The following is a 22173-nucleotide window of genomic DNA, read 5'->3' as shown; positions in this document are numbered from 1 at the left end:
GGGTTGAAACAAATGTCGTTGGTCATCAAAGCCTCTTCCATGGCATTATTTTTGTGCATGTTAGACATAAGTGGGATGAATGAATTTTTCTTCATTATTACTACAGACAATACTAAAGTGAACTGCTTAAGTTGTTGACACTTGTAAACTCATTAGTGATGCCACAGATAAAAAGTGAGATGATTAGTATCTCATGCACTGTGAACTTTGTGCTTCCTCCTGTGTTTTGGGTGTAGAGAACAAATAGTACAAATTGTCATACAATGATAGGGAAAAAAGCAAAACATGCTCCACCTATGACCCAAAGAGACATATTTGCCATTGTTGCAAGAGGTCAGTCTGATTTGAAATCTATACAGATATGTTCAGTATATGCAAAGAAACCTCTGAGAAGGAACCTAAACACATAAAAAGTAAGAGTAATTTTTATTTTTTGAAAGTTTTGTGGGAATATTTATTACTACATAAATAGTAAACAATAAAAATGTAACAAAGTAAGATTTGGAGTGCAAGGTATAAGTTTTCATTGCATTAACATTATCATGTAATATTGTGTTCATTCCGTACAGTTTTGTGTTTTTTTTGTTTTTTTTTTTGTTTTTTTTGTAAAAATTAACTTTAAAATTTATTTGAATGTACTTCTTGTGTGGTATTTATGCAAGGTTTTACATCAAATCTGAACTGTGCCACTGAAATTGCTGAATGCAATTCTCGTGGTTATTTAGAGCAGTCACCCAGACTGCACCTGGGACAGTGTGTGACAAAAAAGACCTGGGAGGCTAAGGGCTAAAGCACTTGCTGCAGTTTGTGCTGAAATGTTGTAATTGTCTCTGAAAGCTGCAAAATGTCTGCCAGTGCACAGCACCAGAGAAATTTGATCCAGCTATTTCTTTTGTAAATAGTTAAAACATTAATTGAAGTTTATGTATCTCTGCATAAAATTGTCAAAGTATGCTGTTGGATGGGTGGGTGGAGGGTGAGGCAGGCGGCGGCAGTAGAGCAGTAGTGCAAAAATGTGTAGCATTCTGTTATGTGGAGTGTAAATTTTGCTGTCTGCTATGCAGACAGTTGAATGTTTATTAGATGTGTAAAGTACTGGAGTTAAGGAAGGGAATTCAGGTATTTGTTAAATTACCTCCTCCCTCCCCCACCCCCAAATTTAAATTACAGCATAAGTGATTGGTCAGCCAGTATTACTGTCTGCATAGGCAAAGTGTTGCAAAATTATTTGGCTTGCTTGTTCAACTTTCAGAATATTCTGGTGTCTAGAAGTAATTATAATTTTAGAACTTTGAATACTAGCAATTAAAATGTTTGAAACATTGAACTTTAATAATGTGTCCTGGGTTATGTATTTTCATATGTGTATTTATGACTTGATTTGGTTTATTGAGGAACATAATTGTCACAAAATATCATGATTGTCGGTGGTACCCCTGGATGTTAACCCTTTAACTGCTCTGGATGTGTTAACGCGCGTGCCTTTGTACCTGTTTGTGTGCGCTCTGAACGTGTTCACGTGTGCCACCAGTCCCTCGACCTGGTACTGTGAATGTGTCTATGGCACATTTGGAGCACACAGGGACAGGTACAAAGGTGTGTGCGTTAACAAGTCCATAGCAGTTAAAGGGTTAAATGCAGGGTGATAAATTGATATGGCTTGCATACCTTCTAGTCCGATCAAATTAGGTGGCTTATTCTAAATGAAAACAGTATAGTAAAAATATTCATACGTCTGTGATGCTTTTAAGTTCTAAAGAAGTAGCTATCAAAAATTAAGACAATAAGATGGATTATTTTGTTGAAATTTTCTTCCTCTGCTGGGATGCTGGAGGCACTATTGCTACAAACAGTAGTTGGTAAAATCTACCAAATGGAACTTGTTTATTAGTCTACGCTCTTTGGGCTTAACTTTGTCATCATTCAGTAAGACTCAGTTTATGCACGTAAAGATCAGTTGAACTAGCAAATAGGTATGCAAACCCTTTATACTCCAGATGTCTCAATATTCTCCCCTTGACTGGTGCTTCCTTCTGTGTCAATTTCAAAAGAAACATTACTGAACGTAACAGCTGCTGTCATGGATGGCTGAACCAATATGATCTCATTAATGTAATTATGCGCACATACTCATTAGGTTTTGCAGTTAGCTGTAATCCTGCTATAAAAACTTTGTGTGGGCAAGAAATTTTGAAAGCTCAAGTGGAAGAAAATTGCTAAATAGCGTACTTGACTTTTTAGTCATTGTCCTTTTAAAATTTGCAACTTGTCCAAGAATTTAAGTAAATATGAAAAATAAATCTTGAAGTAGGGTCTTGTATTAATTTTGAAGATGCATTACTTACATATGTTCCAGTTAGACTTGAAATAGCAGCATAAATGGCAGGTTTCCTAGCCCAGATATTCTTCTAAGTGTCCAACCTCCGAAGTGTTAATATCAGATATAGGGTGTTCTCCTAGGTGCAACAATCTACCCTATAGCACAGCAAGTGATTAGTTCAGCACTGGCTACACAAGTGGAACCTTTTGAGACTAAAACATCTTTCAGTTCCCAATGAAATCCCTCATAGAGAAAGGTAAATTTCGTTCCTTAATTATATTTACCAAGAACAGTATTGACAGTATGATACTAAACTTTTACGCCAGATAACCTATAGAAGCATTTCTGGCAAAGAAAGCTATAATTATCCAGTGTCATTGTGGATGTTTTGATGTGTGGCGCTCTTACATGCTAGTCACATAATGGTGTGTTAAATGGATGTACAGAATGTTTGAGTTGGGTTAATAGGTGCCGAGCTTATGAAAATTGGAAACTCCTTAATGGAAATAATAGCTTAGTTTCAGAATACTTAAATGTTAATATATTGTAAATGGCAAATTGTTTTTAATATATGCATTTGTTTTAAAGCATATTTGAGGTGAGGTGATAGAATTTTGTCTTGGAGCTCTAGATTGTGTTATAATGCTATTTCTCTCTTTTTTTTTTCAGGGTCTTTGTAAATTTGGCTTCTATGAGGTTTTCAAAGTTTTGTATTCAGACATGTTGGGAGAAGAAAATACATATTTGTGGCGCACATCACTTTACCTTGCTGCGTCAGCTTCTGCAGAGTTTTTTGCTGACATTGCTCTGAGTCCAATGGAGGCTGTGAAGGTGAAGAAACTTGATTGTAACTGAAGTTAAGGGGATATTGTGATTAATAATTTTCTTAATATATATATATTTTTATCTTAACAGGTTAGGATTCAAACACAACCAGGATTCGTATCAACTTTGAGACAAGCTGTACCTATTATGTACCGAGAAGAAGGATTAAATAGCTTCTACAAAAGTCTTGTTCCCCTTTGGATGAGGCAGATTCCTTACACTATGATGAAGTTTGCCTGTTTCGAAAGAACAATTGAAGCTTTGTACAAGTATGTATAAAAAGTTGTAATCAAATTACACTATACTCACAATTATTCAAGGTAATATGAGGGACAAGATGCATGAATAATAGAAATACTTGGAAACGTATCTGGGATGATGTCTATTGGATGGGTAGTAGTGGCAATGTTGGTAGCAGAGTTCTGCGTGTGCCTGGGTGCACCTAGGTGCTGTTATCTTCCACTGCCAGTCGGACTTACGTCCATAACCACCTGCACTGATGGTCCCCATGTGTGTAATGTGTATTTTTAGAAAATGCATGAATAATCTGCAAATTGTATAATCCACACACTAATCAGGAATAAATAGTGGAAAATTGAAATGCCATAACACTGAGAATTGAGCACAATTTAAAGGTGAATCTTCTGAATAGTGCAAGTTATGTCATTTATTTTATAAATTGAGGTGGTCAGCATTCAAAAGAAGTGAGATTGTCTGAGTTTGGTAATTCAGTAGTTTTGGTGTGTAAAGAGGTGGAACAAGTTATAGGAAAAGATTGTGGAAGAGACTAAAGAGTTAGATGGAATGTAACAAAAATATGAAGTGGGTATAAGTAGTGGGGTGTAGTTATTACATCGTGAAACACAAAATTTGTGGTATATAAAAGTGAAACAATGGGAAAGGTTGAAACATGAGGGGGCACTGAACAGATAAAGGATGAGGTTTCTTAGTCTTGAATTGGCAGAATACTGACCCCCCTCCGGCTGATAAAATCAACAGTACTGTCAAACAGTACCATTGTACTGTGTTTAGAGTTTGGTGTGACAACCTGTTGGGATTAATTTCTCCTGTAGAAATGTATTGCTAAGTACTTGCCCATTTGTAAGATCAGTTCAGTTCTGACACTACATCTAGATACACGCAAATTGCAGTTTGAACGTGGTTTATGTTAATCAAAAGGATATTATCTCCTCATTGACAAGCTGTTCCCACTTGTACCCTATTCCAACCTCTTAAAATTGTCGAATTAAATCTCATGACCTCAACTACCAAAACTTTAGCTATGAATGTAACATGACCAGTATATTAAGGGGAGTTGGAATGCCCTAGCCAGACACCGTTAAATTTTGTGACTAGGCTTCCCTGCATTTCAGGAACCACTGTAGCCATTGACATGAAATGTTTACAGGACATTAAACTGTGTGTTCAAAGTCTACTGAACTACAAAAATTGCATTTCAGCCACTGCTTTCACAAATAAAAAATTTTTTTTTACTTACACGGTTAAAATTTTGTGTACTTTTTGTACATTATCGTAATTAATTTTAATTGCACATAACATTGTTCTTCTTTTAATTCGGTAGACTCAGGATATGGATGTTGTTACTCCCTGAAAATTTGAATACTCTACTCGAAATGTTTTGAGATTTAGGGAAAAATGAAACAAAATATAAATTTTCATGAACGGCTTCTAAACTTTCAAAAGACTGTAACTCACTTAATATAAGCTTAATTTTTTTTTTTATTTTTAGGCACTCAGAAGCACCTTGCACCATACTGTACATTATCCTCTTGATCTTTTTCCAAGTTTTTTCTTCTTTCTGGACTCCTTAGTGGCCAACTGTGCTGCATATTCTGATTTATCAATGTGAACCTTTGTCCAACTGTTCAAGTTCTGTGAGGCAGTTTGCTCCCCGATTAATTCCCATATGTTGTAGCACTTTCACCCTACCAATGTTGTCATTAAAAGCAATAACAGCATCACTGACCTGCCCACTTTAGTGTCTTCATTTCAACAAAAACATTTTATGGGAAGTGAGTCCATATAAGATTATTGAATGGCTCATTGGGATTTTGAGTCTGATCATGCAGACACTTCAGTAATTCAGGATTTACCAGGTATCTGTAAATAGGTTTTACGATATCTGACTACTGCTGGGATGGAATTTTTATGGCTGTATGAACTGTTTGAGTATTGGGTATTGTTGCAATTGCACCATGAATCAGGTCCAGGAGGGCAAAGGTGTTGTACTGGTTTTTCATCAGTTGACACAGTCTGTGGAAGAAGGTAGCCCATACTGCCTGCTTTATTTTCAACAAATACTCAGTGTTATTTCTAATGGCCATCCCATAATACTGCTGTAGTTCATCAGTAATTTTGTCCATCAGCCTGCCTCTTATGGTTTAACCATCAGAAATTTTCTTGTCTCTCAAACTTTGTTTAAACTTCCTCAACCTGGTGCCCATCCTCTTCTGGACATGACCAGCACATTTCAGTTGTGTGATAATCTTCTCACCATAAGGCTGAGCAGCTACTACACTGTTATATGCTTTTGAGTCTCCACCACCTAAGAACTTAGTGTAACACACTCCTATTTCGTTCACAGATCGACTAAAAATTTCAATAGCTGCAGAGGCCTCCATACCACCACTAGTTCCTTCATAATTTGTCACAGATATGCCCTTCTTCATTCCCTGATTTACACTTATAACAGTGTTTGGTTAAAATCATGGAAATCTATTACCTTTCCAGTATCCATACTGGCCACTGTAGCAACAGAATTCTTAGAACTGTAGCTGCTCTTCTGCCAAGTGCCATCAAAAGCTACTGGTATGTCAGTCATACCATCATTTATTTCAACAGCTTTATTTGCAGCACCCTTCATCGACTCAAATGCAACAGATTCCACAGCAGCTCCAATAAATCCTGCACACTTGTAGATTTTAAAAGGTGGGCGTGGCATATTCATCACGGCACACATTGTTTCTGCTGCAGTGTGTCCTTTACCAATAGCTCTCAATCCATAAAACCACCTAACATTTACTTCACAATAATTATCTTCCACACTTATCAGAATTTCAAAATGAATGAGTATATTTACAACTGGTACAATTAATAAGTTTCCTGGCTAGTCCATTTGATACCTCACTGTCTTCATGTAAACTAACTGGCCCTCCAGACATTTTACAACACACACATTCACCTAACATCCTCATTAGGATGTGTAAATCAGGATATAACCTAACCTACCATTTACATCACTTTCATTTTGAGAAATCTGTATCACAACATTTTGTTTCAATCTTCGAAGCACTAATGGGTGTTTCTCTACAGACTGAAAAATTTGCTTGTATTTCATAGTCTTTAACTTCACATGACACATGTTGAACAGTTTTCCCTTTGTTCAAAAATCTTTGACATGAAACCCACGTTTCTTAAAGACATTTCATTTTGGCATCATACTTTACTTTTTGAGAGATTTTTCAATCCATTCGCCACTTTTCCTGGGAAAAACATTAGCACTGAGACATACAGAGTGTGTTTATATGATAGGATATGATACAGTTTGACAGTGCTACCAATACAAACGTGTAATTAAACCTTTACAACATTGCAATCCACTGCCTTCTGTATAAAAAGATTACTGATTTTTATTAGATCTTGAAACAATGCATGTAAAATTTGTAACATTTTCAACTGGTTTAGATTATATAAAAAAAAAGTACTTCCCTTGTGAGTTTCAGTGATTTGTACATTATTTTATTCAGAAAATTGCAAATTTTATGATATAAAAACCTGAAAATGTGAACTTTTTTCTGTTCTAACTCCCCCTAAGCTATTAAACAATGTAAAAATGTTGAGCTCAGCAACCAAAGCTTTCTCTGTGAATTTAATATGACAGTCTATTCTTTGAACAATGGTTTCTGGAGAAACCTGTTCTTATAGCTTAGAAAACACACACACACACACACACACACACACACACACACCTTAATGTCCTGTTCGCAATGATTGTATTACATAAACTGTAAGCTTTTAAATTTTTCTCGCAGAAAAACTACTTCACTGTTTAATAACATTGTCTTAACTGAAGTAAAGTGGGAAGCACTTGAAATTTTCAGCAGCAGAAGGCAGCAGAAATACTGCTTCATGTGTTCAATACAGACTTTAAATATTTTTAAACTGTCTGGTCTATCTACAAGTTTTGTGGTCAATTTGCTCAGTTATAGAGTACAAATTGCAACATAAACCCTTGGCTGCCTTACATCCAGCTGCACATAATCAATGCCTTACACTGATAACAGGCATATAGACACCTACCACCTGCTAATGATGGTTACACATCGAAATTAGTAGTTGATAAAATAACTTCATAACTGATGCATGTTTTCCCCCAGTCTAATTAAGGAACAGACCTGAAAACATAATCAATGGATGTAACTGAATGTTAAGGCATGAAATGTTGTACCTTCATGGTGCATAGAATTTACTCACTGACAAAGTGAAGCACTGAAGACAGTTGGTCACTAACTTTGTAAATATACTCCCCTTTGATAGGTTTGTAAATATTAGCAATTATTTGCAACAGAATGGCCACCTGAGTGCATTAATGTTTAGTGTTGATACCAGGCCTGTTAAGCATCTGACAGAAAGGGGACCTCATTGTTGGTCTCCATTTGGCTGGCTAGTGGAGTTGTGCCCCTTCACATAGGTGCCTGCTATCCAAGAAAAAAATAATGAATGCCCTTCAACATTTTGTCAGCTCGCAAGATCAGACTCTAGAAGCACCTGGGATAGGAAATCACCATCCCATCAGCAACACAAATTGCAGTGGAATGGTACAAAGACCAGGAAGCATAGACTGCTATTTGTGTTGCATTATGCTTAGTTATAAATTGTGGTTCTGCAGTTCACAGATGAGTGTCATCAGTGAGTATGGTTGCCACCAGGGGAAAGGTCCCATTCTTCCAATGTACTGTAGGTGTAACTTGTGGTGTCACTGTGTAGGAAGCCTGCAGCAGTATAACTTCATATCACTGCTGGTAGTGATTGACAACATTGTGATGGAACAGAATGTCGAGGAAATTCTGTGTGACAGTGACAGTATCATGTTACCAGTTTTCAACACAGCAGTATTCATCCACAATTGGCATATGCCTCCATGAAGTGTCTGCATGATGATGTACTCATGTGGCCAGCAAGATCACTGTATTTATCCCCAAAAGACTGTATGAGGCCAGCTCAGATACCACTGTCTGCCAGGTACTGCCTGCCTAAGGAGAGGATACAACAGCTTTGATACCCTTCCCAACTGAATCAGTGCATGCATCCATAGCAGAGGCAGGGAAAGGTGACATGTGGGCTCATACTGTAAAGTTCTTTGTAAATTTTACTTATTTGTATCACTGAAATATCATGCTTTCCAAACCTGTGAAGTTTCATTTTGATTCCTCCTCCTCTTGCGTGTGCTTCACTTCTTTCAGGCAGTGTATTTGCAGTAATGAGGGGTTTCTGGATGTTTTTGTTATAACAAAAACAACTTTGCACAGTGCAGTTGCATGTTGGGTCTAAATAAGTGCCTTCTGTACTTCTCATCAAGCTGATCACTTAATTTGAATTGTCCCTAACTTCCTTTTTATCTTAGTTGTTACCCTCTCATTAACACCACTGCTACGTATTTTAACCTAAGTAATGAAGTAGTACTGGCACATAAACATTCGTTGACGTTACTTAAAATATCCTCTTCGCTTACAGCAGTTGTCTGTCGGTCAAAAACTTAGTACTAGACAATACTAAGCATCACTATTAATTTATTTTAGCTTTGTACCCTTACATTGTAAGTATAACTATTAATTGTGTGAGGCAGCTTACTTATTATTCATTCAGATGCAGAAGTGTGTCTAAAAGTATGGCTATGGACTAAAAATTAATGCTATCATGTAAATTTAAGGATGTGGAAAATGACAATGCTAAATTCATGCCATTTTTAAAAGTTCTAACATTGTGTAATATATTTGTTTTCAACAGATTTGTAGTACCAAAGCCAAGATCAGAGTGTACGAAAGGAGAGCAGTTAGTTGTAACATTTGCTGCAGGATACATAGCTGGAGTTTTCTGTGCAATAGTATCCCATCCAGCTGACACTGTAGTTTCGAAGCTTAATCAAGAAAAGGGATCCACTGCCATTGAAGCAGCCAAGAAACTAGGCTTTGCTGGTATGTAATGTGCTATTGTTAGTTGAAATGTTTGAATTTCCAGTGTTCAAAGAACATTGATGAATGTATTTGATATAAGAAATAGCTGATAGTATTAACAAATTTATCAAATAACAGCATGTTGGTTTAATGTGTGTTCATGTAATGGAATGTTGTTGTCATTACTGTTATAGACATTGATTCTCCACATAGCAGTTGTGAGGTTCACTTGCTCATTGGGAACTTTCATAAAATTAAATACGTAGTCTTTCAGGTTTTTCTGTACAAAACATTCAGCAGCACAGATAGTCCATATATGATTAACAACTTAGCATGTAAAGAAAATGGAGAAAAATATTGAGTCAAGTGAAACAGTAGACACGTCATTTTTATATACTGCAATGATATTAGATATGTACCATATCCTGCCTTCAGTGGCCTGAGCATGTGCTCTAATAAATAAATTTTATAGGCAGTTTTGTCCAAACTTCGGGCAGGCAATCTTGTTGCAAAAATTATGAAAGGTTAGCTCGTGAGACTTGTGGACCTGCATTGCACCCAGTGTTGACATGCAGTGTTTTGATAGCAACGTATGCCATAGGCTTGATAAGCTTAGGGATTCCACCAGTTGAAGGAAACAGTGTGCAGAATTAATACACACCTTAGTATCTCACCACAGTAAGTTTATAAATCATTTTCAACCACTGGTATAATGCTCAGTTGCAGATGTTTCTCAGACAGGATTGTTTGTAGTAAAATGCTGTGCAGGGCAATTGGAACACATTACAAATTTCTGAATTTATGTGAGGGACTCTCCCGTCTCTGCTACTTTCAGTATGACACCTGAAGAAAGGACGTATAAGAGCTCCAAACCGGTTGTGTTGTAAGTAAAAGAAATGTAGTGGCATTTTCAACCTCTGGCAGACTGAGGGTTTACAACTGCTCTTCAGAATCAAAGTATCCGCATGTTATCTGCCTCCTGGAAACAAAATTGCATCCTCACAACTGCTTTGAGCTCTTAAATTTCTTACTGGTCCATTTTGACCTTCCCCTCCCCAGTACCCACTGCACAGTGTGGATTTTGAGTGCGTGTTCTGCAGTTGATGATCTCATCACTTTGTTCACCCATATTTTAAATGGTTTTCTGCAGAAATCCCAGACAGTGGCAGTGTTTTTCAATTTGGAGAAAGCATGCCAAATGCCAAATTTCCTTCAGGAATTTTTGAAAGACATGAGTTTTCGAGGTACGTGTGAGTTCTGCGTTATTGGAAAACTTTATCTGAAAAAACTGTGTACCTCAGGATTCAGTCCTGAGTGTCATCTTCTTTGCTATCACCATCAACACTGTAATGGCCTGTTTCCCACCAAGCATCTCCGCCTCCCTTTCCATTGATGATTTTGCCATCTATTGCAGTTCTCCATGGACTTGGCATTGAGCAACATCTTCAGCAAAGTCTAGATTGTCCTTACTCATGGAGCATTGACAATAGCTTTAGTTTTTCCACTGACAAAACAATTTATGTGAATTTCTGGTGGCACAATTGGTTTCTTCCACTGTCTTTACATCTTGGGCCTGTTGCTTTTCCTTTTGTTGAAACCATGAAATTCCTGGGGCTCATGCTTGATCGAAAACTTTCTTGGTCCTCCCACCTGTCTTTCCTGGCAGCCCACTGTATGTGGTCATGTGTGTCCTCAGTGGTACTTCCTGGGGAGCAGATCAAACCACCCTCCTCAGTTCGTACCGGTTTCTTGTCTGTTCAAAACTAAACTAAGTGTTTTGTTTATGCATCTGCATGTCCATCCCTCTTACTGTCTCAATACTATCTACCATCATGGCATCTGTTTGGCCACTGGCACCTTTTATACTTGCCCAGTTGAGTCTGTTTGCAGATGATGTCGAAATACCGCTGTCATACTGTCGTTATTTTCTCCATTTGTCTGCCATGCGTGGGCACACATCCTGTGCTGCCTCCTTCGATGCGACCTTTGGTTGCCAGTATGGAGCACGTCCTCTTCTGTTACCACTGGTTGTCCCTTCATGGAACAAGCTCCAGGTTATTAGGCCTCTCCCAGCAGTTTTACGACCTCCTCTTGGTCCTCTCGCTGAGAGATCATTTTAGCTATGTTGTGTATTTAGCATTTGTCTTTTTAGCTATGGCCATTTAAGTGGTGCTCCCCAACCACTTTGTGCTCATTGCCCACAACATTTCATGGTCTGCCATTTCCTGGCGGAATGCCTTTTTTGACCCACTTATGTCCTCATTTGTGTTTGCTAAAATGGCTGATAATTCGTATGGCAAACGACGCGCGGGCTGTCGACCATATTTTACTTTTTATCCATCATAGCAACATAGCAAAGGATATTTAATTTTCTAGTTCATGACCTCCATTTCTCTGTGGTGTATTTTATAGACCTTTCTCCACATCCTTGTTGCATCTGTCTTCTCTTCGGTCGATTGGGATTAACATGTAGTCGTTTTCAACTCTGTCTTAATGTTCCACAATTCTGACATGGTCGTGTATGACCCTGGTTGTTTTTGTACCCTAAAACAAATGAATATCTATGACTGGACTACCATATCCAGCTTTCTTAGGGGCTGCACACTACTCCAGTCAATGGTATATCCCCATACTCTTGGTCCTAGGACCTCCTTCTGTTTTTGTCCCATTAGTAAGCCCGATTGTCACCTGAAAAGTATTGTGATTCTTTATACCATTTCTCCCCACTTCTATGGTTATGTAGAATGGTATATTGAAGGCAGCTGAAAGTTAGTGTACAGCAGGCTGACATTTACACTACCATTTCTGTGTTTGCCACATTCATTATATTGTGGGGTTATCTAAATTGTAGATTTCTAGTTCTCCGGTTCTTTACATGTATGCCCGTGTTGCTGCTTCTGTTGTAACCCAAAAGTGTAATGGGGGGGCATGTCGAGCATGGTCCTCACTCAGCACTGGGAGTGCATCTAATTCCACACATTAGGGCAAGGCAGACCAGTCTCTGCACTTGCTTCAACTTCTTAGCAGTCACCTTTATTTCTGCTTAATTACACCATACTTCAGTCCCATAAATTATCATGGGGCTTAATACAGAGGTGTAAATCCAGTGCATGCTCTTAGGACACGCCCCAGTTTTTTGGCACAGGCTGTTGTAGTGCACATGAGTATCTTTCCCCTTGGAACACACATTCCTTATGTGAGGGGCTTGTCAGCTTAGAATAGACTTGCTGGTAGACTTCACTATCCACTCTACCTGTAGAATTTTGCTGAGGAGCATATTCTGCATGTGCTTCCTCATAACTGTTAGTAAAAATGTGTTGTTTGGACTTAACCTTAAACCCTTGTGCTATTGTTGTAGCAGTAATCGAAAATTTGCCAAGCATTCCTATGACTATATAGTCAGTGTATCCTGGGCAAAATTAATATTTACCACTTACTGCCTTTGAGCTCATTCACCACTAGGTTCCACAAAATCAGGGACAAGAACTTGCCTCACAGACACCCTCTGTTGGTGTTTATCACCATTTTCACATCCATTGTGAGAGCTTCTACCTTTCAACACCTCAGCATGATCTTAATTCAACTACTTATATATTGGTCTTGATGCCATGCATTTACACAGCTTTAACTGTGAATTTGAGAGTCGTGTTTTCGAAAGCCCCATCAGTATCTAGGAGGATGGAAAATGTTGTTTACTGGAAGGGAACAGCATGAAATTACTTTTACATTATCAATTCAATTGCGGGCATATTTATAATTTGTCCATTTTTGGTACATTATTTTTCTGTTGACTTACTCCCAGCATTCCTTATTTGTCACTATTGCCTTATTAACATGTACACACCTAAACATTTGTTTTCAGTTAGTAACTTCACTTGCAATTTTTATATTTCTGCGAATTATACATCACAAAACAGTTAACATGATTAGGTTCTCGTGTACATTTCTGTAATGCAGTTGGGTCCACATAGCACCTCCCAGCTGTTGATGCTGCATACAAAAATTTCATCTTTCCAGGGGATATAGCAGCAAAGCATTTCCCAGTTTTTTGTGGTACAGTAGTGTCTCGATTATCCGACCTAAACCAGCCACGGCAAGGTTGGATAACACGAAAAATAATACAAAAAGACACAAAAATTAAAGTAGGCCAAATGAGTTAAACATTTAATACAATACAATACAAATCAAATTAGACTGAATAGGTATTTACTTAGTGAAGAAGTTAGCAATTGTCTTTAGTTTACCTGCTGTTTGCCGTTTTTTGCCACAAAATCACGTAGTCTCTTAAGAAGTAAAACCTTGGTAAACGATGTTTCCTCCAGTTGCTCTACCTGTTTTAAAGCAGTTTTGAAGGCTTTGTGTCCTTTGTTGTGAGAAATCTTGGGTGCACTTTCCTCCACTACATCCGCTTCTTAGTCTTCTTTTTCATTTACCATGTTGATTATTTCTTCATCTGTCACTTCAAATTCATCATCTTGGACAATCCATTCATTTGTCATCTTCTGTGGCATCAGCACATTCCGGAACTTTTTGTAATAATGAAAGCAGGGCAGTATTTTCTGGTTCGGTCTTCTACTGTAATTTTCATTATATGGAGAATTTTCTAAATTTTCCTGTAGCAAAGTTTTCCAGGATTTTGCAATTGTATTTGCTCCAACACACTCCCAAGATTGGGCCATGTCATAAGCTACGTCTTTCAAATTAATACGTTGCAACTGTTCTAGCATGTCTTCTCCCTTGTCCATAGCATTAATTAAAGAGGAAAGAAAGTTCCTGCAGTAGTTTCTCTTCAGTGTCTGTAAGGTCCCTTGGTCCATAGGCTGAAAAAAGGATGTGACATTTGGAGGCAAAAACATGGCCTTTATATCTTGATCATAAAGTTCATCTTCATTAGGATAAGTGGCATTGTCTAGAAGCAACAGTGCTTTGTGGGGCAAGTTTTTGGCTTTCAAAAACTTTCCAGTTTGTGGCACCAACTCGTTAAAAAAACATTCTTTATAAAAGTCTGAGCTCATCCAAGCATTTTTTGGTTGTAATATTTCACCGGTAAAGCATTTTTGATACATTTTTAAATGCTCTGTTTTTTGGCTTACCTATCATACTCATTTTCAAATTTGCTGTGGCGTTACTGGATGCAAGAATTGCCACTCTTTCTTTGCTACATTTGTAGACTGGTGCTGCCTTTTCGGCCTTGGATGCTAATGTTTTTTTCTGGTAACATTTAGTAATTGAGATCAGTCTCGACACACTTAAAAATTTGATCACCTGTTAAGTTTTCCTTTTCCGATACCTTGTGAACTTTATTCCTAAACAAGGGAACAGCTTCAAAATTTACTGAAAGCTTTTCACCGCAGACATTAAGTTGCCGAATTTCGTATCTTTTCTTCCATCTATCGAGCCAGCCTACACTAGCTGTGAAATCACGTTCACCTTCGTTTAGTTTGTTACGAAACTTTAAGGCTTTTTCCTGCAAAATAGGTCCTGAAATGGGTACACCTTCATCTCTGTTGAATAAACCACAGGAACAAAGCTTCACGTTTTCATAACCACATTTTTTCATGGTTTTCCGATCTTCCATAACAGCCGAGGTTGCTCGCTGAGGACACCACTTCTTAATTTCATTGCGGTTCCTTTTCCAGTCTCACTGTTGTTTTCCCGACATTATAATCTTGCACCACCTTCAATAAAGTTTCACCATTGTCTATTCTTTTTAAAGCTTTAAGTTTTTCTTCCATTGAAATGACCACCTTTTTCTATTTTGAAGCAATCACCACAAATTTTTACAATAAACAAAGTGCAACACGTCCACTCAACTACAGATGTAAGTTAGCAGTGAGAAGTAACAGACGGCGACACTGAACAGAGTATCAACAAACACGTTAGTCACTGACCTGTTGTCGGCTGGTGCACAGCTGGCGCAGTAAAAGGATTGGATAACCGAAGATCGGATAATTGAGACTCTACTGTACGATGACGACGACGACGACGACGACGACAACGACGACGATGATACAGACACTTCTTGGCTTCTCAGTTTGAACTTCACTGAAAACCTTCAGTTTTTTGTTTATAGGCTGTGTAAACACCAGCTGATTAGTCCTCTTGGCATTTACAGTATAAAAGTTTACTGCAGACACTTCCAGCAATTAGAAAAATACGATTTTTATTTTCCAGTGATATTTAGACAAGAATTATAGTTGGCAGTGTAATGACTGTCAACAGCACACATTATTTTAATGTATGTTGCAGCTACTGTTACTCAAGACTTAAATAACAATTGTGCATTTTCTGCTGCACTTTTATGCATTGGGGCATGTGCCCAGCATCAGCACTTATCATGCCAGGTTAATATTCTATCTTCATAGAAAGCACAAGCACTAATGAGCCAAAACATAAAAATCTACTTAATAGTATGTTGGTCCACCTGTTGGAGTGCAATAGGTGAAATTCTGTGTCAAGTATTCAATAAGACCTTGGTGGATTTTTGGAGGTATGTCGTACTAGAGGTTTACACACAGGACGCTTTAATTCCCATTACTGGCTGGTGGATTGTGTATGCAGAGCTGGTGGCTGATGGCACCCCAGATGTGTTGCACTGGATCAGACTTATTTGAATTTGGTGGCCAACCCATCATTTTATGATCATGCTCCTCAAATGACTGCAGCACGATTCTGGCCTTGTCACACAGTGATTCTGCTTGAAGAAGTCATTGCTGCCAGGGAAGACAAAGTATGAAGGGGTGCAGGTGTTCCTGCAATGATGTTAAGTCCACAGCTGTCATTGTGCTTTAGATCACTGCCACACATCCTGTGGCAGCACATTTGAATTAATCCCAAACCATAATCGTGTCCTATGGACATGTGTCCATGGCACATTTTGTTTCAAGCAAATGTTTGCAGATTGCTGTTTTGCATGATTTGCCTGGTTGATATGCATGGTGGTTTTCATGTAGCAGCACCTAAGTTAACCTTCATTATGTAACATGAACACTTACCAGCTTTTCTAATGTGTTTAGAAGTGAGAACAAGAGACTGCATGGTCTCACGCCCTTAGCCTTTGAGAGATCATTTCTTGCTGGCTTCAGAATGAAAACAACCTCCACTGTCCTCCAAGCATTAGGAGTCACTCCTGTGGGTAAACTGACACTAAGCAGTCTGTAAGAGAGCCTCATAAATCCCTTACCTGCTTCTTGCATCAGAGCAAGAAAAGTATCATCACGACAAGATGATTTGAATTGAAAGGTTGAAATTTCCCACCACCCATTGGAGTAAATATGTCAATTACTTCTTCCCTTCTACTATTCCTGAAGGTTGGTACCTTGCCCATATTAAAGATGTCTAGGTTACTCCCTAGCCATTATTAAAGCAGGTACTCACCAGTTGTGTGCCACATCATTGGAATTTGTGCCACAACTAACAAGCTGTTATTTAAGCTCCTGGGGTCAAGCAGCAGTCTTCGTAAAATAAATTTAAATTTTTGACGTAAGTGCATGTTCTGTGGCCTTCCTAGATTCCTCCTGGAAAAAACATACTGAAAGTTTCTTCAAGGTCCGATACACCCCCTTTATACAGGTTTCTTGGATGAAGCCAAATTCCATCTCCTGTCCAGCCAGATGTCGACTCTCAGGTGTTGGTTGCTACTTATTGTGCTACAGGTTTATGTGCAACACTTCCAGCTACCAACTTTATCATTGTCACCTTTTGTCTTTGATCACACTGACAGTCTCCTTTGAACCCTAAATATAGTTTTATGTCTTGATCTTTCATTTCCTGTAGGACTTCTCTCACACTTCCACCACAAGGATTTGGTCATCTGTTCTGACCTCAGTCAATGATCCTCAAGTCCTCTATGGAGACTTCCTGGTTCAGAACGCATACTTCCTCTAACAGTGTCTGAGGGGGGAGGGGAAATATCTGTAAGCAATTTTGGTACCTAGATTGATATTTTTGTTGTCGTGGATAATTTTAATACTGTCGTAACAAGCCACTTCACTTTGTCCCACAGGTGATATGTTGCTCATTATCAGCCATCTCCTTTAGCCAATCCACTGTCCCCATCCCTTCAAAGATTAGAGTGCCCTTATCCAGGCAGAACCTCCTGAATGTGGGGCCTTGGCTTGCATCCTCCCCATTTTTTTTTCAGAGGGCATTTGGACTCTGACATCCTGATATGAGATTATCATAAGAAGATAGGCCTGTTGGAAAACTGCCATCTTAAAAACACACTTGTACTACCGATCTGATACCATGTTTCCCACCTGAGCTTTTTCTGGGCCTTCTTCTCCTATGATTGAAGAGGAACGGACTCCTCCCTTGTTCTCTTGCTACCTGTGTTAGTAGTAGTTTCTCTCTTGCTTTGAAGGTGGTCTTTTCTTTGGGTCTTACACTGAAGACCTTGTGCACCTAAAAGTTTAACCACCATTTTGCACGTGACATAATTTTCACCACTTTCCTGTTGGTGGCTTCAGTTGGCATACTCGTATATTGTATATCACCTTAAAAGTAGGAAAAACATTCATAGATTTTCCATCTGCATGGCAGTATTGATCATACATATTTTCTGGAGTTTAAAGTATGTTTAATATTCTGCAATTCTAGACTTTCACCAAAAAAGTAAAATTACATTTATCGGGAATTACTGCAGAATAAACAAATTCTAGTTCTTGTATCTAACAAAGCATAGAATTGAGATTCCTCTTCAAAGCCCACTTCACCAACTAGCAGAAATTCCCTGATTGTGTACAGTAAGTGCCATAACCACAGCTAGTGACCTAAAGAATCAATCGCTTACTCACTGGTACCAAGCCAGAAAACACTTTCTTAGGTAACTTCTGTGTATTTAAAGTGGCAAAAACATTACAGCAGGTTTTGATGTGACAAGTTTGACCATTGCCTTGTGTATGTGAAACAGAATAAAATTGTCAGGACTTCTCAGAATGCTTTAGTTCATACCCATACAAACATAAACCCCATCAAAAGTGTGATCTGTGTAGATGTTCAGCTAATTAAATGATGTGACAAGGGGAGAACTCCAGAGTGTGCCAGTGAGACCACTAGAAGCCTTACATGCGTGGTAACAAATGCCTGCTGTTGCGTACAGAATAAAACAAAACTGAGGAAAGGTGATAGATGTTTGAGCCTCCAAATTATGACCACTGCCAACTGATGGTTTTGAATGGAAGTAGAGTTCAGCACACGTTGTTGAACATGCTGTTCAGCAGCAGATGACACCTGCATTGACAAGATGGCCATCTTTGATTGCAGGGGCCACAGAATTGGAGATAGAGCAGTGGATCAATGAAAATGTTCGTTACATGATGGTAATGTCGAGGTATGCAGTCATCCAAGCGAACATCTGCTCAACTAGAAGTTCTCAATGTATGCACGTCACTAGGCCAGGATTATGCTGTGGGATACATTTACATGTGCTGCAATAGGATTTGTGGCAGTAATCTAAGGCACCATGATAGCTGTGGACTATGTGAACACGATAGCAGGACCACCTGCATCCCTTCATACTTCTCACTTTGACCAATACTTCCATACTTTTCTCTTCCATACTTCCCACTTCTCCAGTGGTGGTATCTTCCAGCAGGATCACTGTGTGACAAGGCCAGAATCATTCTGCAGTTGTTTGAGGAGTAAGATAGTGATATCACTTTGATGTTTTGGCCACCAAATCTGGGATGCTATTAGGCACCAGCTCTGCACACAGTCCACCAGTCAGCAATGGGAATTAAATGTCCTGTGTGCAAACATGTAGTGCCACATACCACCGGAAATCCATAAAGGCCTTATCGAATCCCTGCATTGCAGAATTTCCACCTGTTGCAGTCCAAATGTGGACCAAGATGCTATTAAGTAGATTATGTTTTGGCTTGTGCTTTCTTTGAAGAAAATAGAATATTAACCTGGCATAAGTGCTAATGGTGGGCACATGCCACAGTGCATAGAGATGCAGCAGAAAATGCACATTTGTTATGTAAGGCTTGAGTAACAGTAGCTGCAACATACAGTAAACTAATGGTTGCTGTTGACAATCATTACACTGACAGCTATAATTTTTGTTTGAATATCACTGGAAAATCAAAATGGTATTTTTCTGATTGCTGGAAGTGTGTGCAGTGAACTTCTATATTGTAAATGCCAAGAGGACAAATCAGCTGGTGTTCACACAGCTTATAAAGGAAAAAACTGAAGGTTCTCAGCAAAGTTCAAACTAAGAAGCAAAGAAATGCCTGTGTATCATCTATAGATAGTAAAGTACCACAAAAAACTGGGAAATGCTTTGCTGTATCCCCTGGAAACATGAGTTTTTTGTATACAGCATCAAAAGTTGGGAGGTGCTATGTGGACACAACTGTTACAGAAAAGGTAAATATTGTGAACCTAATCATGTTAACTGTTTTGGGTGTATAATTTGCAGAAATATAAAAAAATTGAAAGTGAAGTTATTAATTGAAAACACAAGGACCACATTCCTGATGTATAGAAATACATTGACATTAAATCTTCAGATTTTTTGTGTTGGCCAGTATTTTGACAAGATGTAGCTGGCAGTGACTTGTGATGCAATACTAATACCGGACGGAGCTTAAATCTGTAGCTTATAGGGCCAGTTCCTTGTGATCCTGTCAGCAGCAGCACCAGTAGTAGTAGTAGTAGTAGTAGTAGTAGTAGTAGATTTTCATAGGAGGGATTGGTTACCAGTCAATGGGCAATACTTGTTGCCAATGTCTTGGCCTGCTTATGGTTGGACACTCATTGTGCAACCATGTTCCATATTCTAGATAGAATTTAATTCTCCATGATGTTGGAAGAGTTAGCTATATTAGATACATTGGTTTACAAGAAAAGAACTTAGGTGTATGTGCACTAGCATGCATTATTCATTCATAACTATGTACTATTCCATATTGACAGGGTAGAAAATTGAATAGTTAGGGGTGCTATGAGACAGTAACAATAGTTAACATTAACAACAGTTCTGCATTTTATAAACTTCCTCTAGTGATACGGATTTAGTTTAGGGCACATATTGATGACACACACTGATAACCATACCAGAGAACTAAGTATGCAAAATCAAACATTATTTTCTTGGAGTACTATTATTTTTAAATGTTCTAAAAAACATAAAGCAGCAGTTACTGTAGTGAGGGCTGGTAGCAGTAATGCACTGGAGTTCTTATTGGTAACAAATTTCCTGTTTGTAAATAAGTCTAACATTTTAACAGTTTTAAAAATATGTAATGTTTTTGACAGGTTTGTGGAAAGGCTTGACACCAAGGATAATAATGATTGGTACCCTAACTGCTGCTCAGTGGTTTATTTATGACGCTGTGAAAGTATACCTACGTCTTCCAAGGCCACCACCTCCAGAGATGCCAGAGTCGCTGAAGAAGAAGTTGGCAGCCCAGGAAGTGAAATCTGAATAGTCTTTGACGACCACTTCAGAGAATAGAATTTGCAGAATGTATTTAGTTTTACGTGTATACAGTGCAAACCAGACATCAGTAGGTTATTAATTAAACAAAATTCTTGTGTAGGAAATAAATTCAGTATTAGTTACTTTGTAAAACAATTTAATGCAATTATTTATAGTGAAATGAACACTGCAGATTTTTAAGGCTTGTACATTCCATTTTGGTTCGTTCAGAGATTTTATGCATTTTGGTATTGTTGTGCACTGTAGAAAATGTTCAATTTTAAAAAACTAGGCGACTTCTTTAAGACTACTGTGATCCTGTATTGATACTGATCTGTTAAACATTGTTTTACATTATGGCAATAAATTTGTGGAACTGTCACATTTAGTTAATTTGTTGGATGGAATTCCCTTAAAATTGTCATATATATGAAAAATATTACTTGTATTTGTTGAGTTTCACTCTGTGGAAACAAATGTGTGCTAAGATTTTTTATACTTTTTGGCCATATCTGAAGTTCTTGATGCTTGTTGCAATGTCTTATAATGCTGGTGGACGGTTTGCATTGAGCCAAGAGATCGGTTACACTTAAACGTTAATGTAAAATTTGGGCACAAAGGGTACAAGGATAGTAAGCATCTTCCATTAGAGGTACCAATTAGTCATTGGGAAGTAGTTTGTAATGTTAATAGAAAACACTGACTGGTGAAATTATTGCTTGCTTTGTGCATCTTCAGACATTTTAGTAGTAAAGTATTGATATAACAGAAAAAAAAAATTGGTATGAGGTCATCCACCAGCAGTTATGAATAGGACATGATAGATTTAGAGGCTCGAATTTCTTGAGGCTTTCTCATAAAGAATATCCATAGAACATTCTTTTTGTAATGTGGGACACAGGAAAAACAACTTTACTTGTCAGTGAGTAGACTGAAATGGAATTTTTACCCCACTATTCATGATAAATAGCATACATGCAAATTAGTAACAATATTCCATCCTCAATTTCCCATTGTTTGACATAAGTTAGTAAGATATCCTGGGAAGTCTATAGAAATGCAAACCTGCTAACTTTTACAGTTTATTTGAAAAATTTATGGAATTTCAGCATTTTACGGTTTTACAGATGGACAGTGTGATTTTAAAACTTCGCAGACAAAAATTTGAAATGTTAACATTCAATAATCACCACTTCCATACAATTGTTTGCATGGGTCGAAGGCAAGTCTATGATAGTTGGTAACTCTTTGATATTATATGATTAGTACTTTTAAACATGTGGTGGTTGTGTTGTCATTGGAATCGAATTTAAAGCCTGGATAACAGTTCTTCCATGTGAATCTAAAGTGTTTAATGGCTCTGCTCTACAAATTCTTTTTTCTGCTCTGTTCGCTTGTAGTGATGT

At 38.0% G+C, this 22173-nt stretch overlaps 1 protein-coding gene across 1 annotated transcript in view; it reads left to right on the top strand.

The window, feature by feature from the left end:
* The window catches only part of LOC126248528 (phosphate carrier protein, mitochondrial-like), a 44669-nt gene extending 23522 nt beyond the window's left edge, over positions 1–21147 (top strand). The window contains exons 4-7 of the mRNA XM_049949582.1: positions 2990–3151; positions 3236–3414; positions 9173–9360; positions 20605–21147. Of these exons, the coding sequence (XP_049805539.1) occupies positions 2990–3151; positions 3236–3414; positions 9173–9360; positions 20605–20777 (702 nt within the window). The 3' untranslated portion in view covers positions 20778–21147. The remainder of the gene's footprint in view (positions 1–2989; positions 3152–3235; positions 3415–9172; positions 9361–20604) is intronic.
* Positions 21148–22173: the final 1026 nt, after the last annotated feature.

Source organism: Schistocerca nitens, chromosome 3 (genome assembly GCF_023898315.1).
Source record: "Schistocerca nitens isolate TAMUIC-IGC-003100 chromosome 3, iqSchNite1.1, whole genome shotgun sequence".
NCBI lineage: Eukaryota > Metazoa > Arthropoda > Insecta > Orthoptera > Acrididae > Schistocerca > Schistocerca nitens.
Note: the sequence above shows the minus strand (reverse complement) of the source record. Positions and strands in the feature narration are given on the sequence as shown.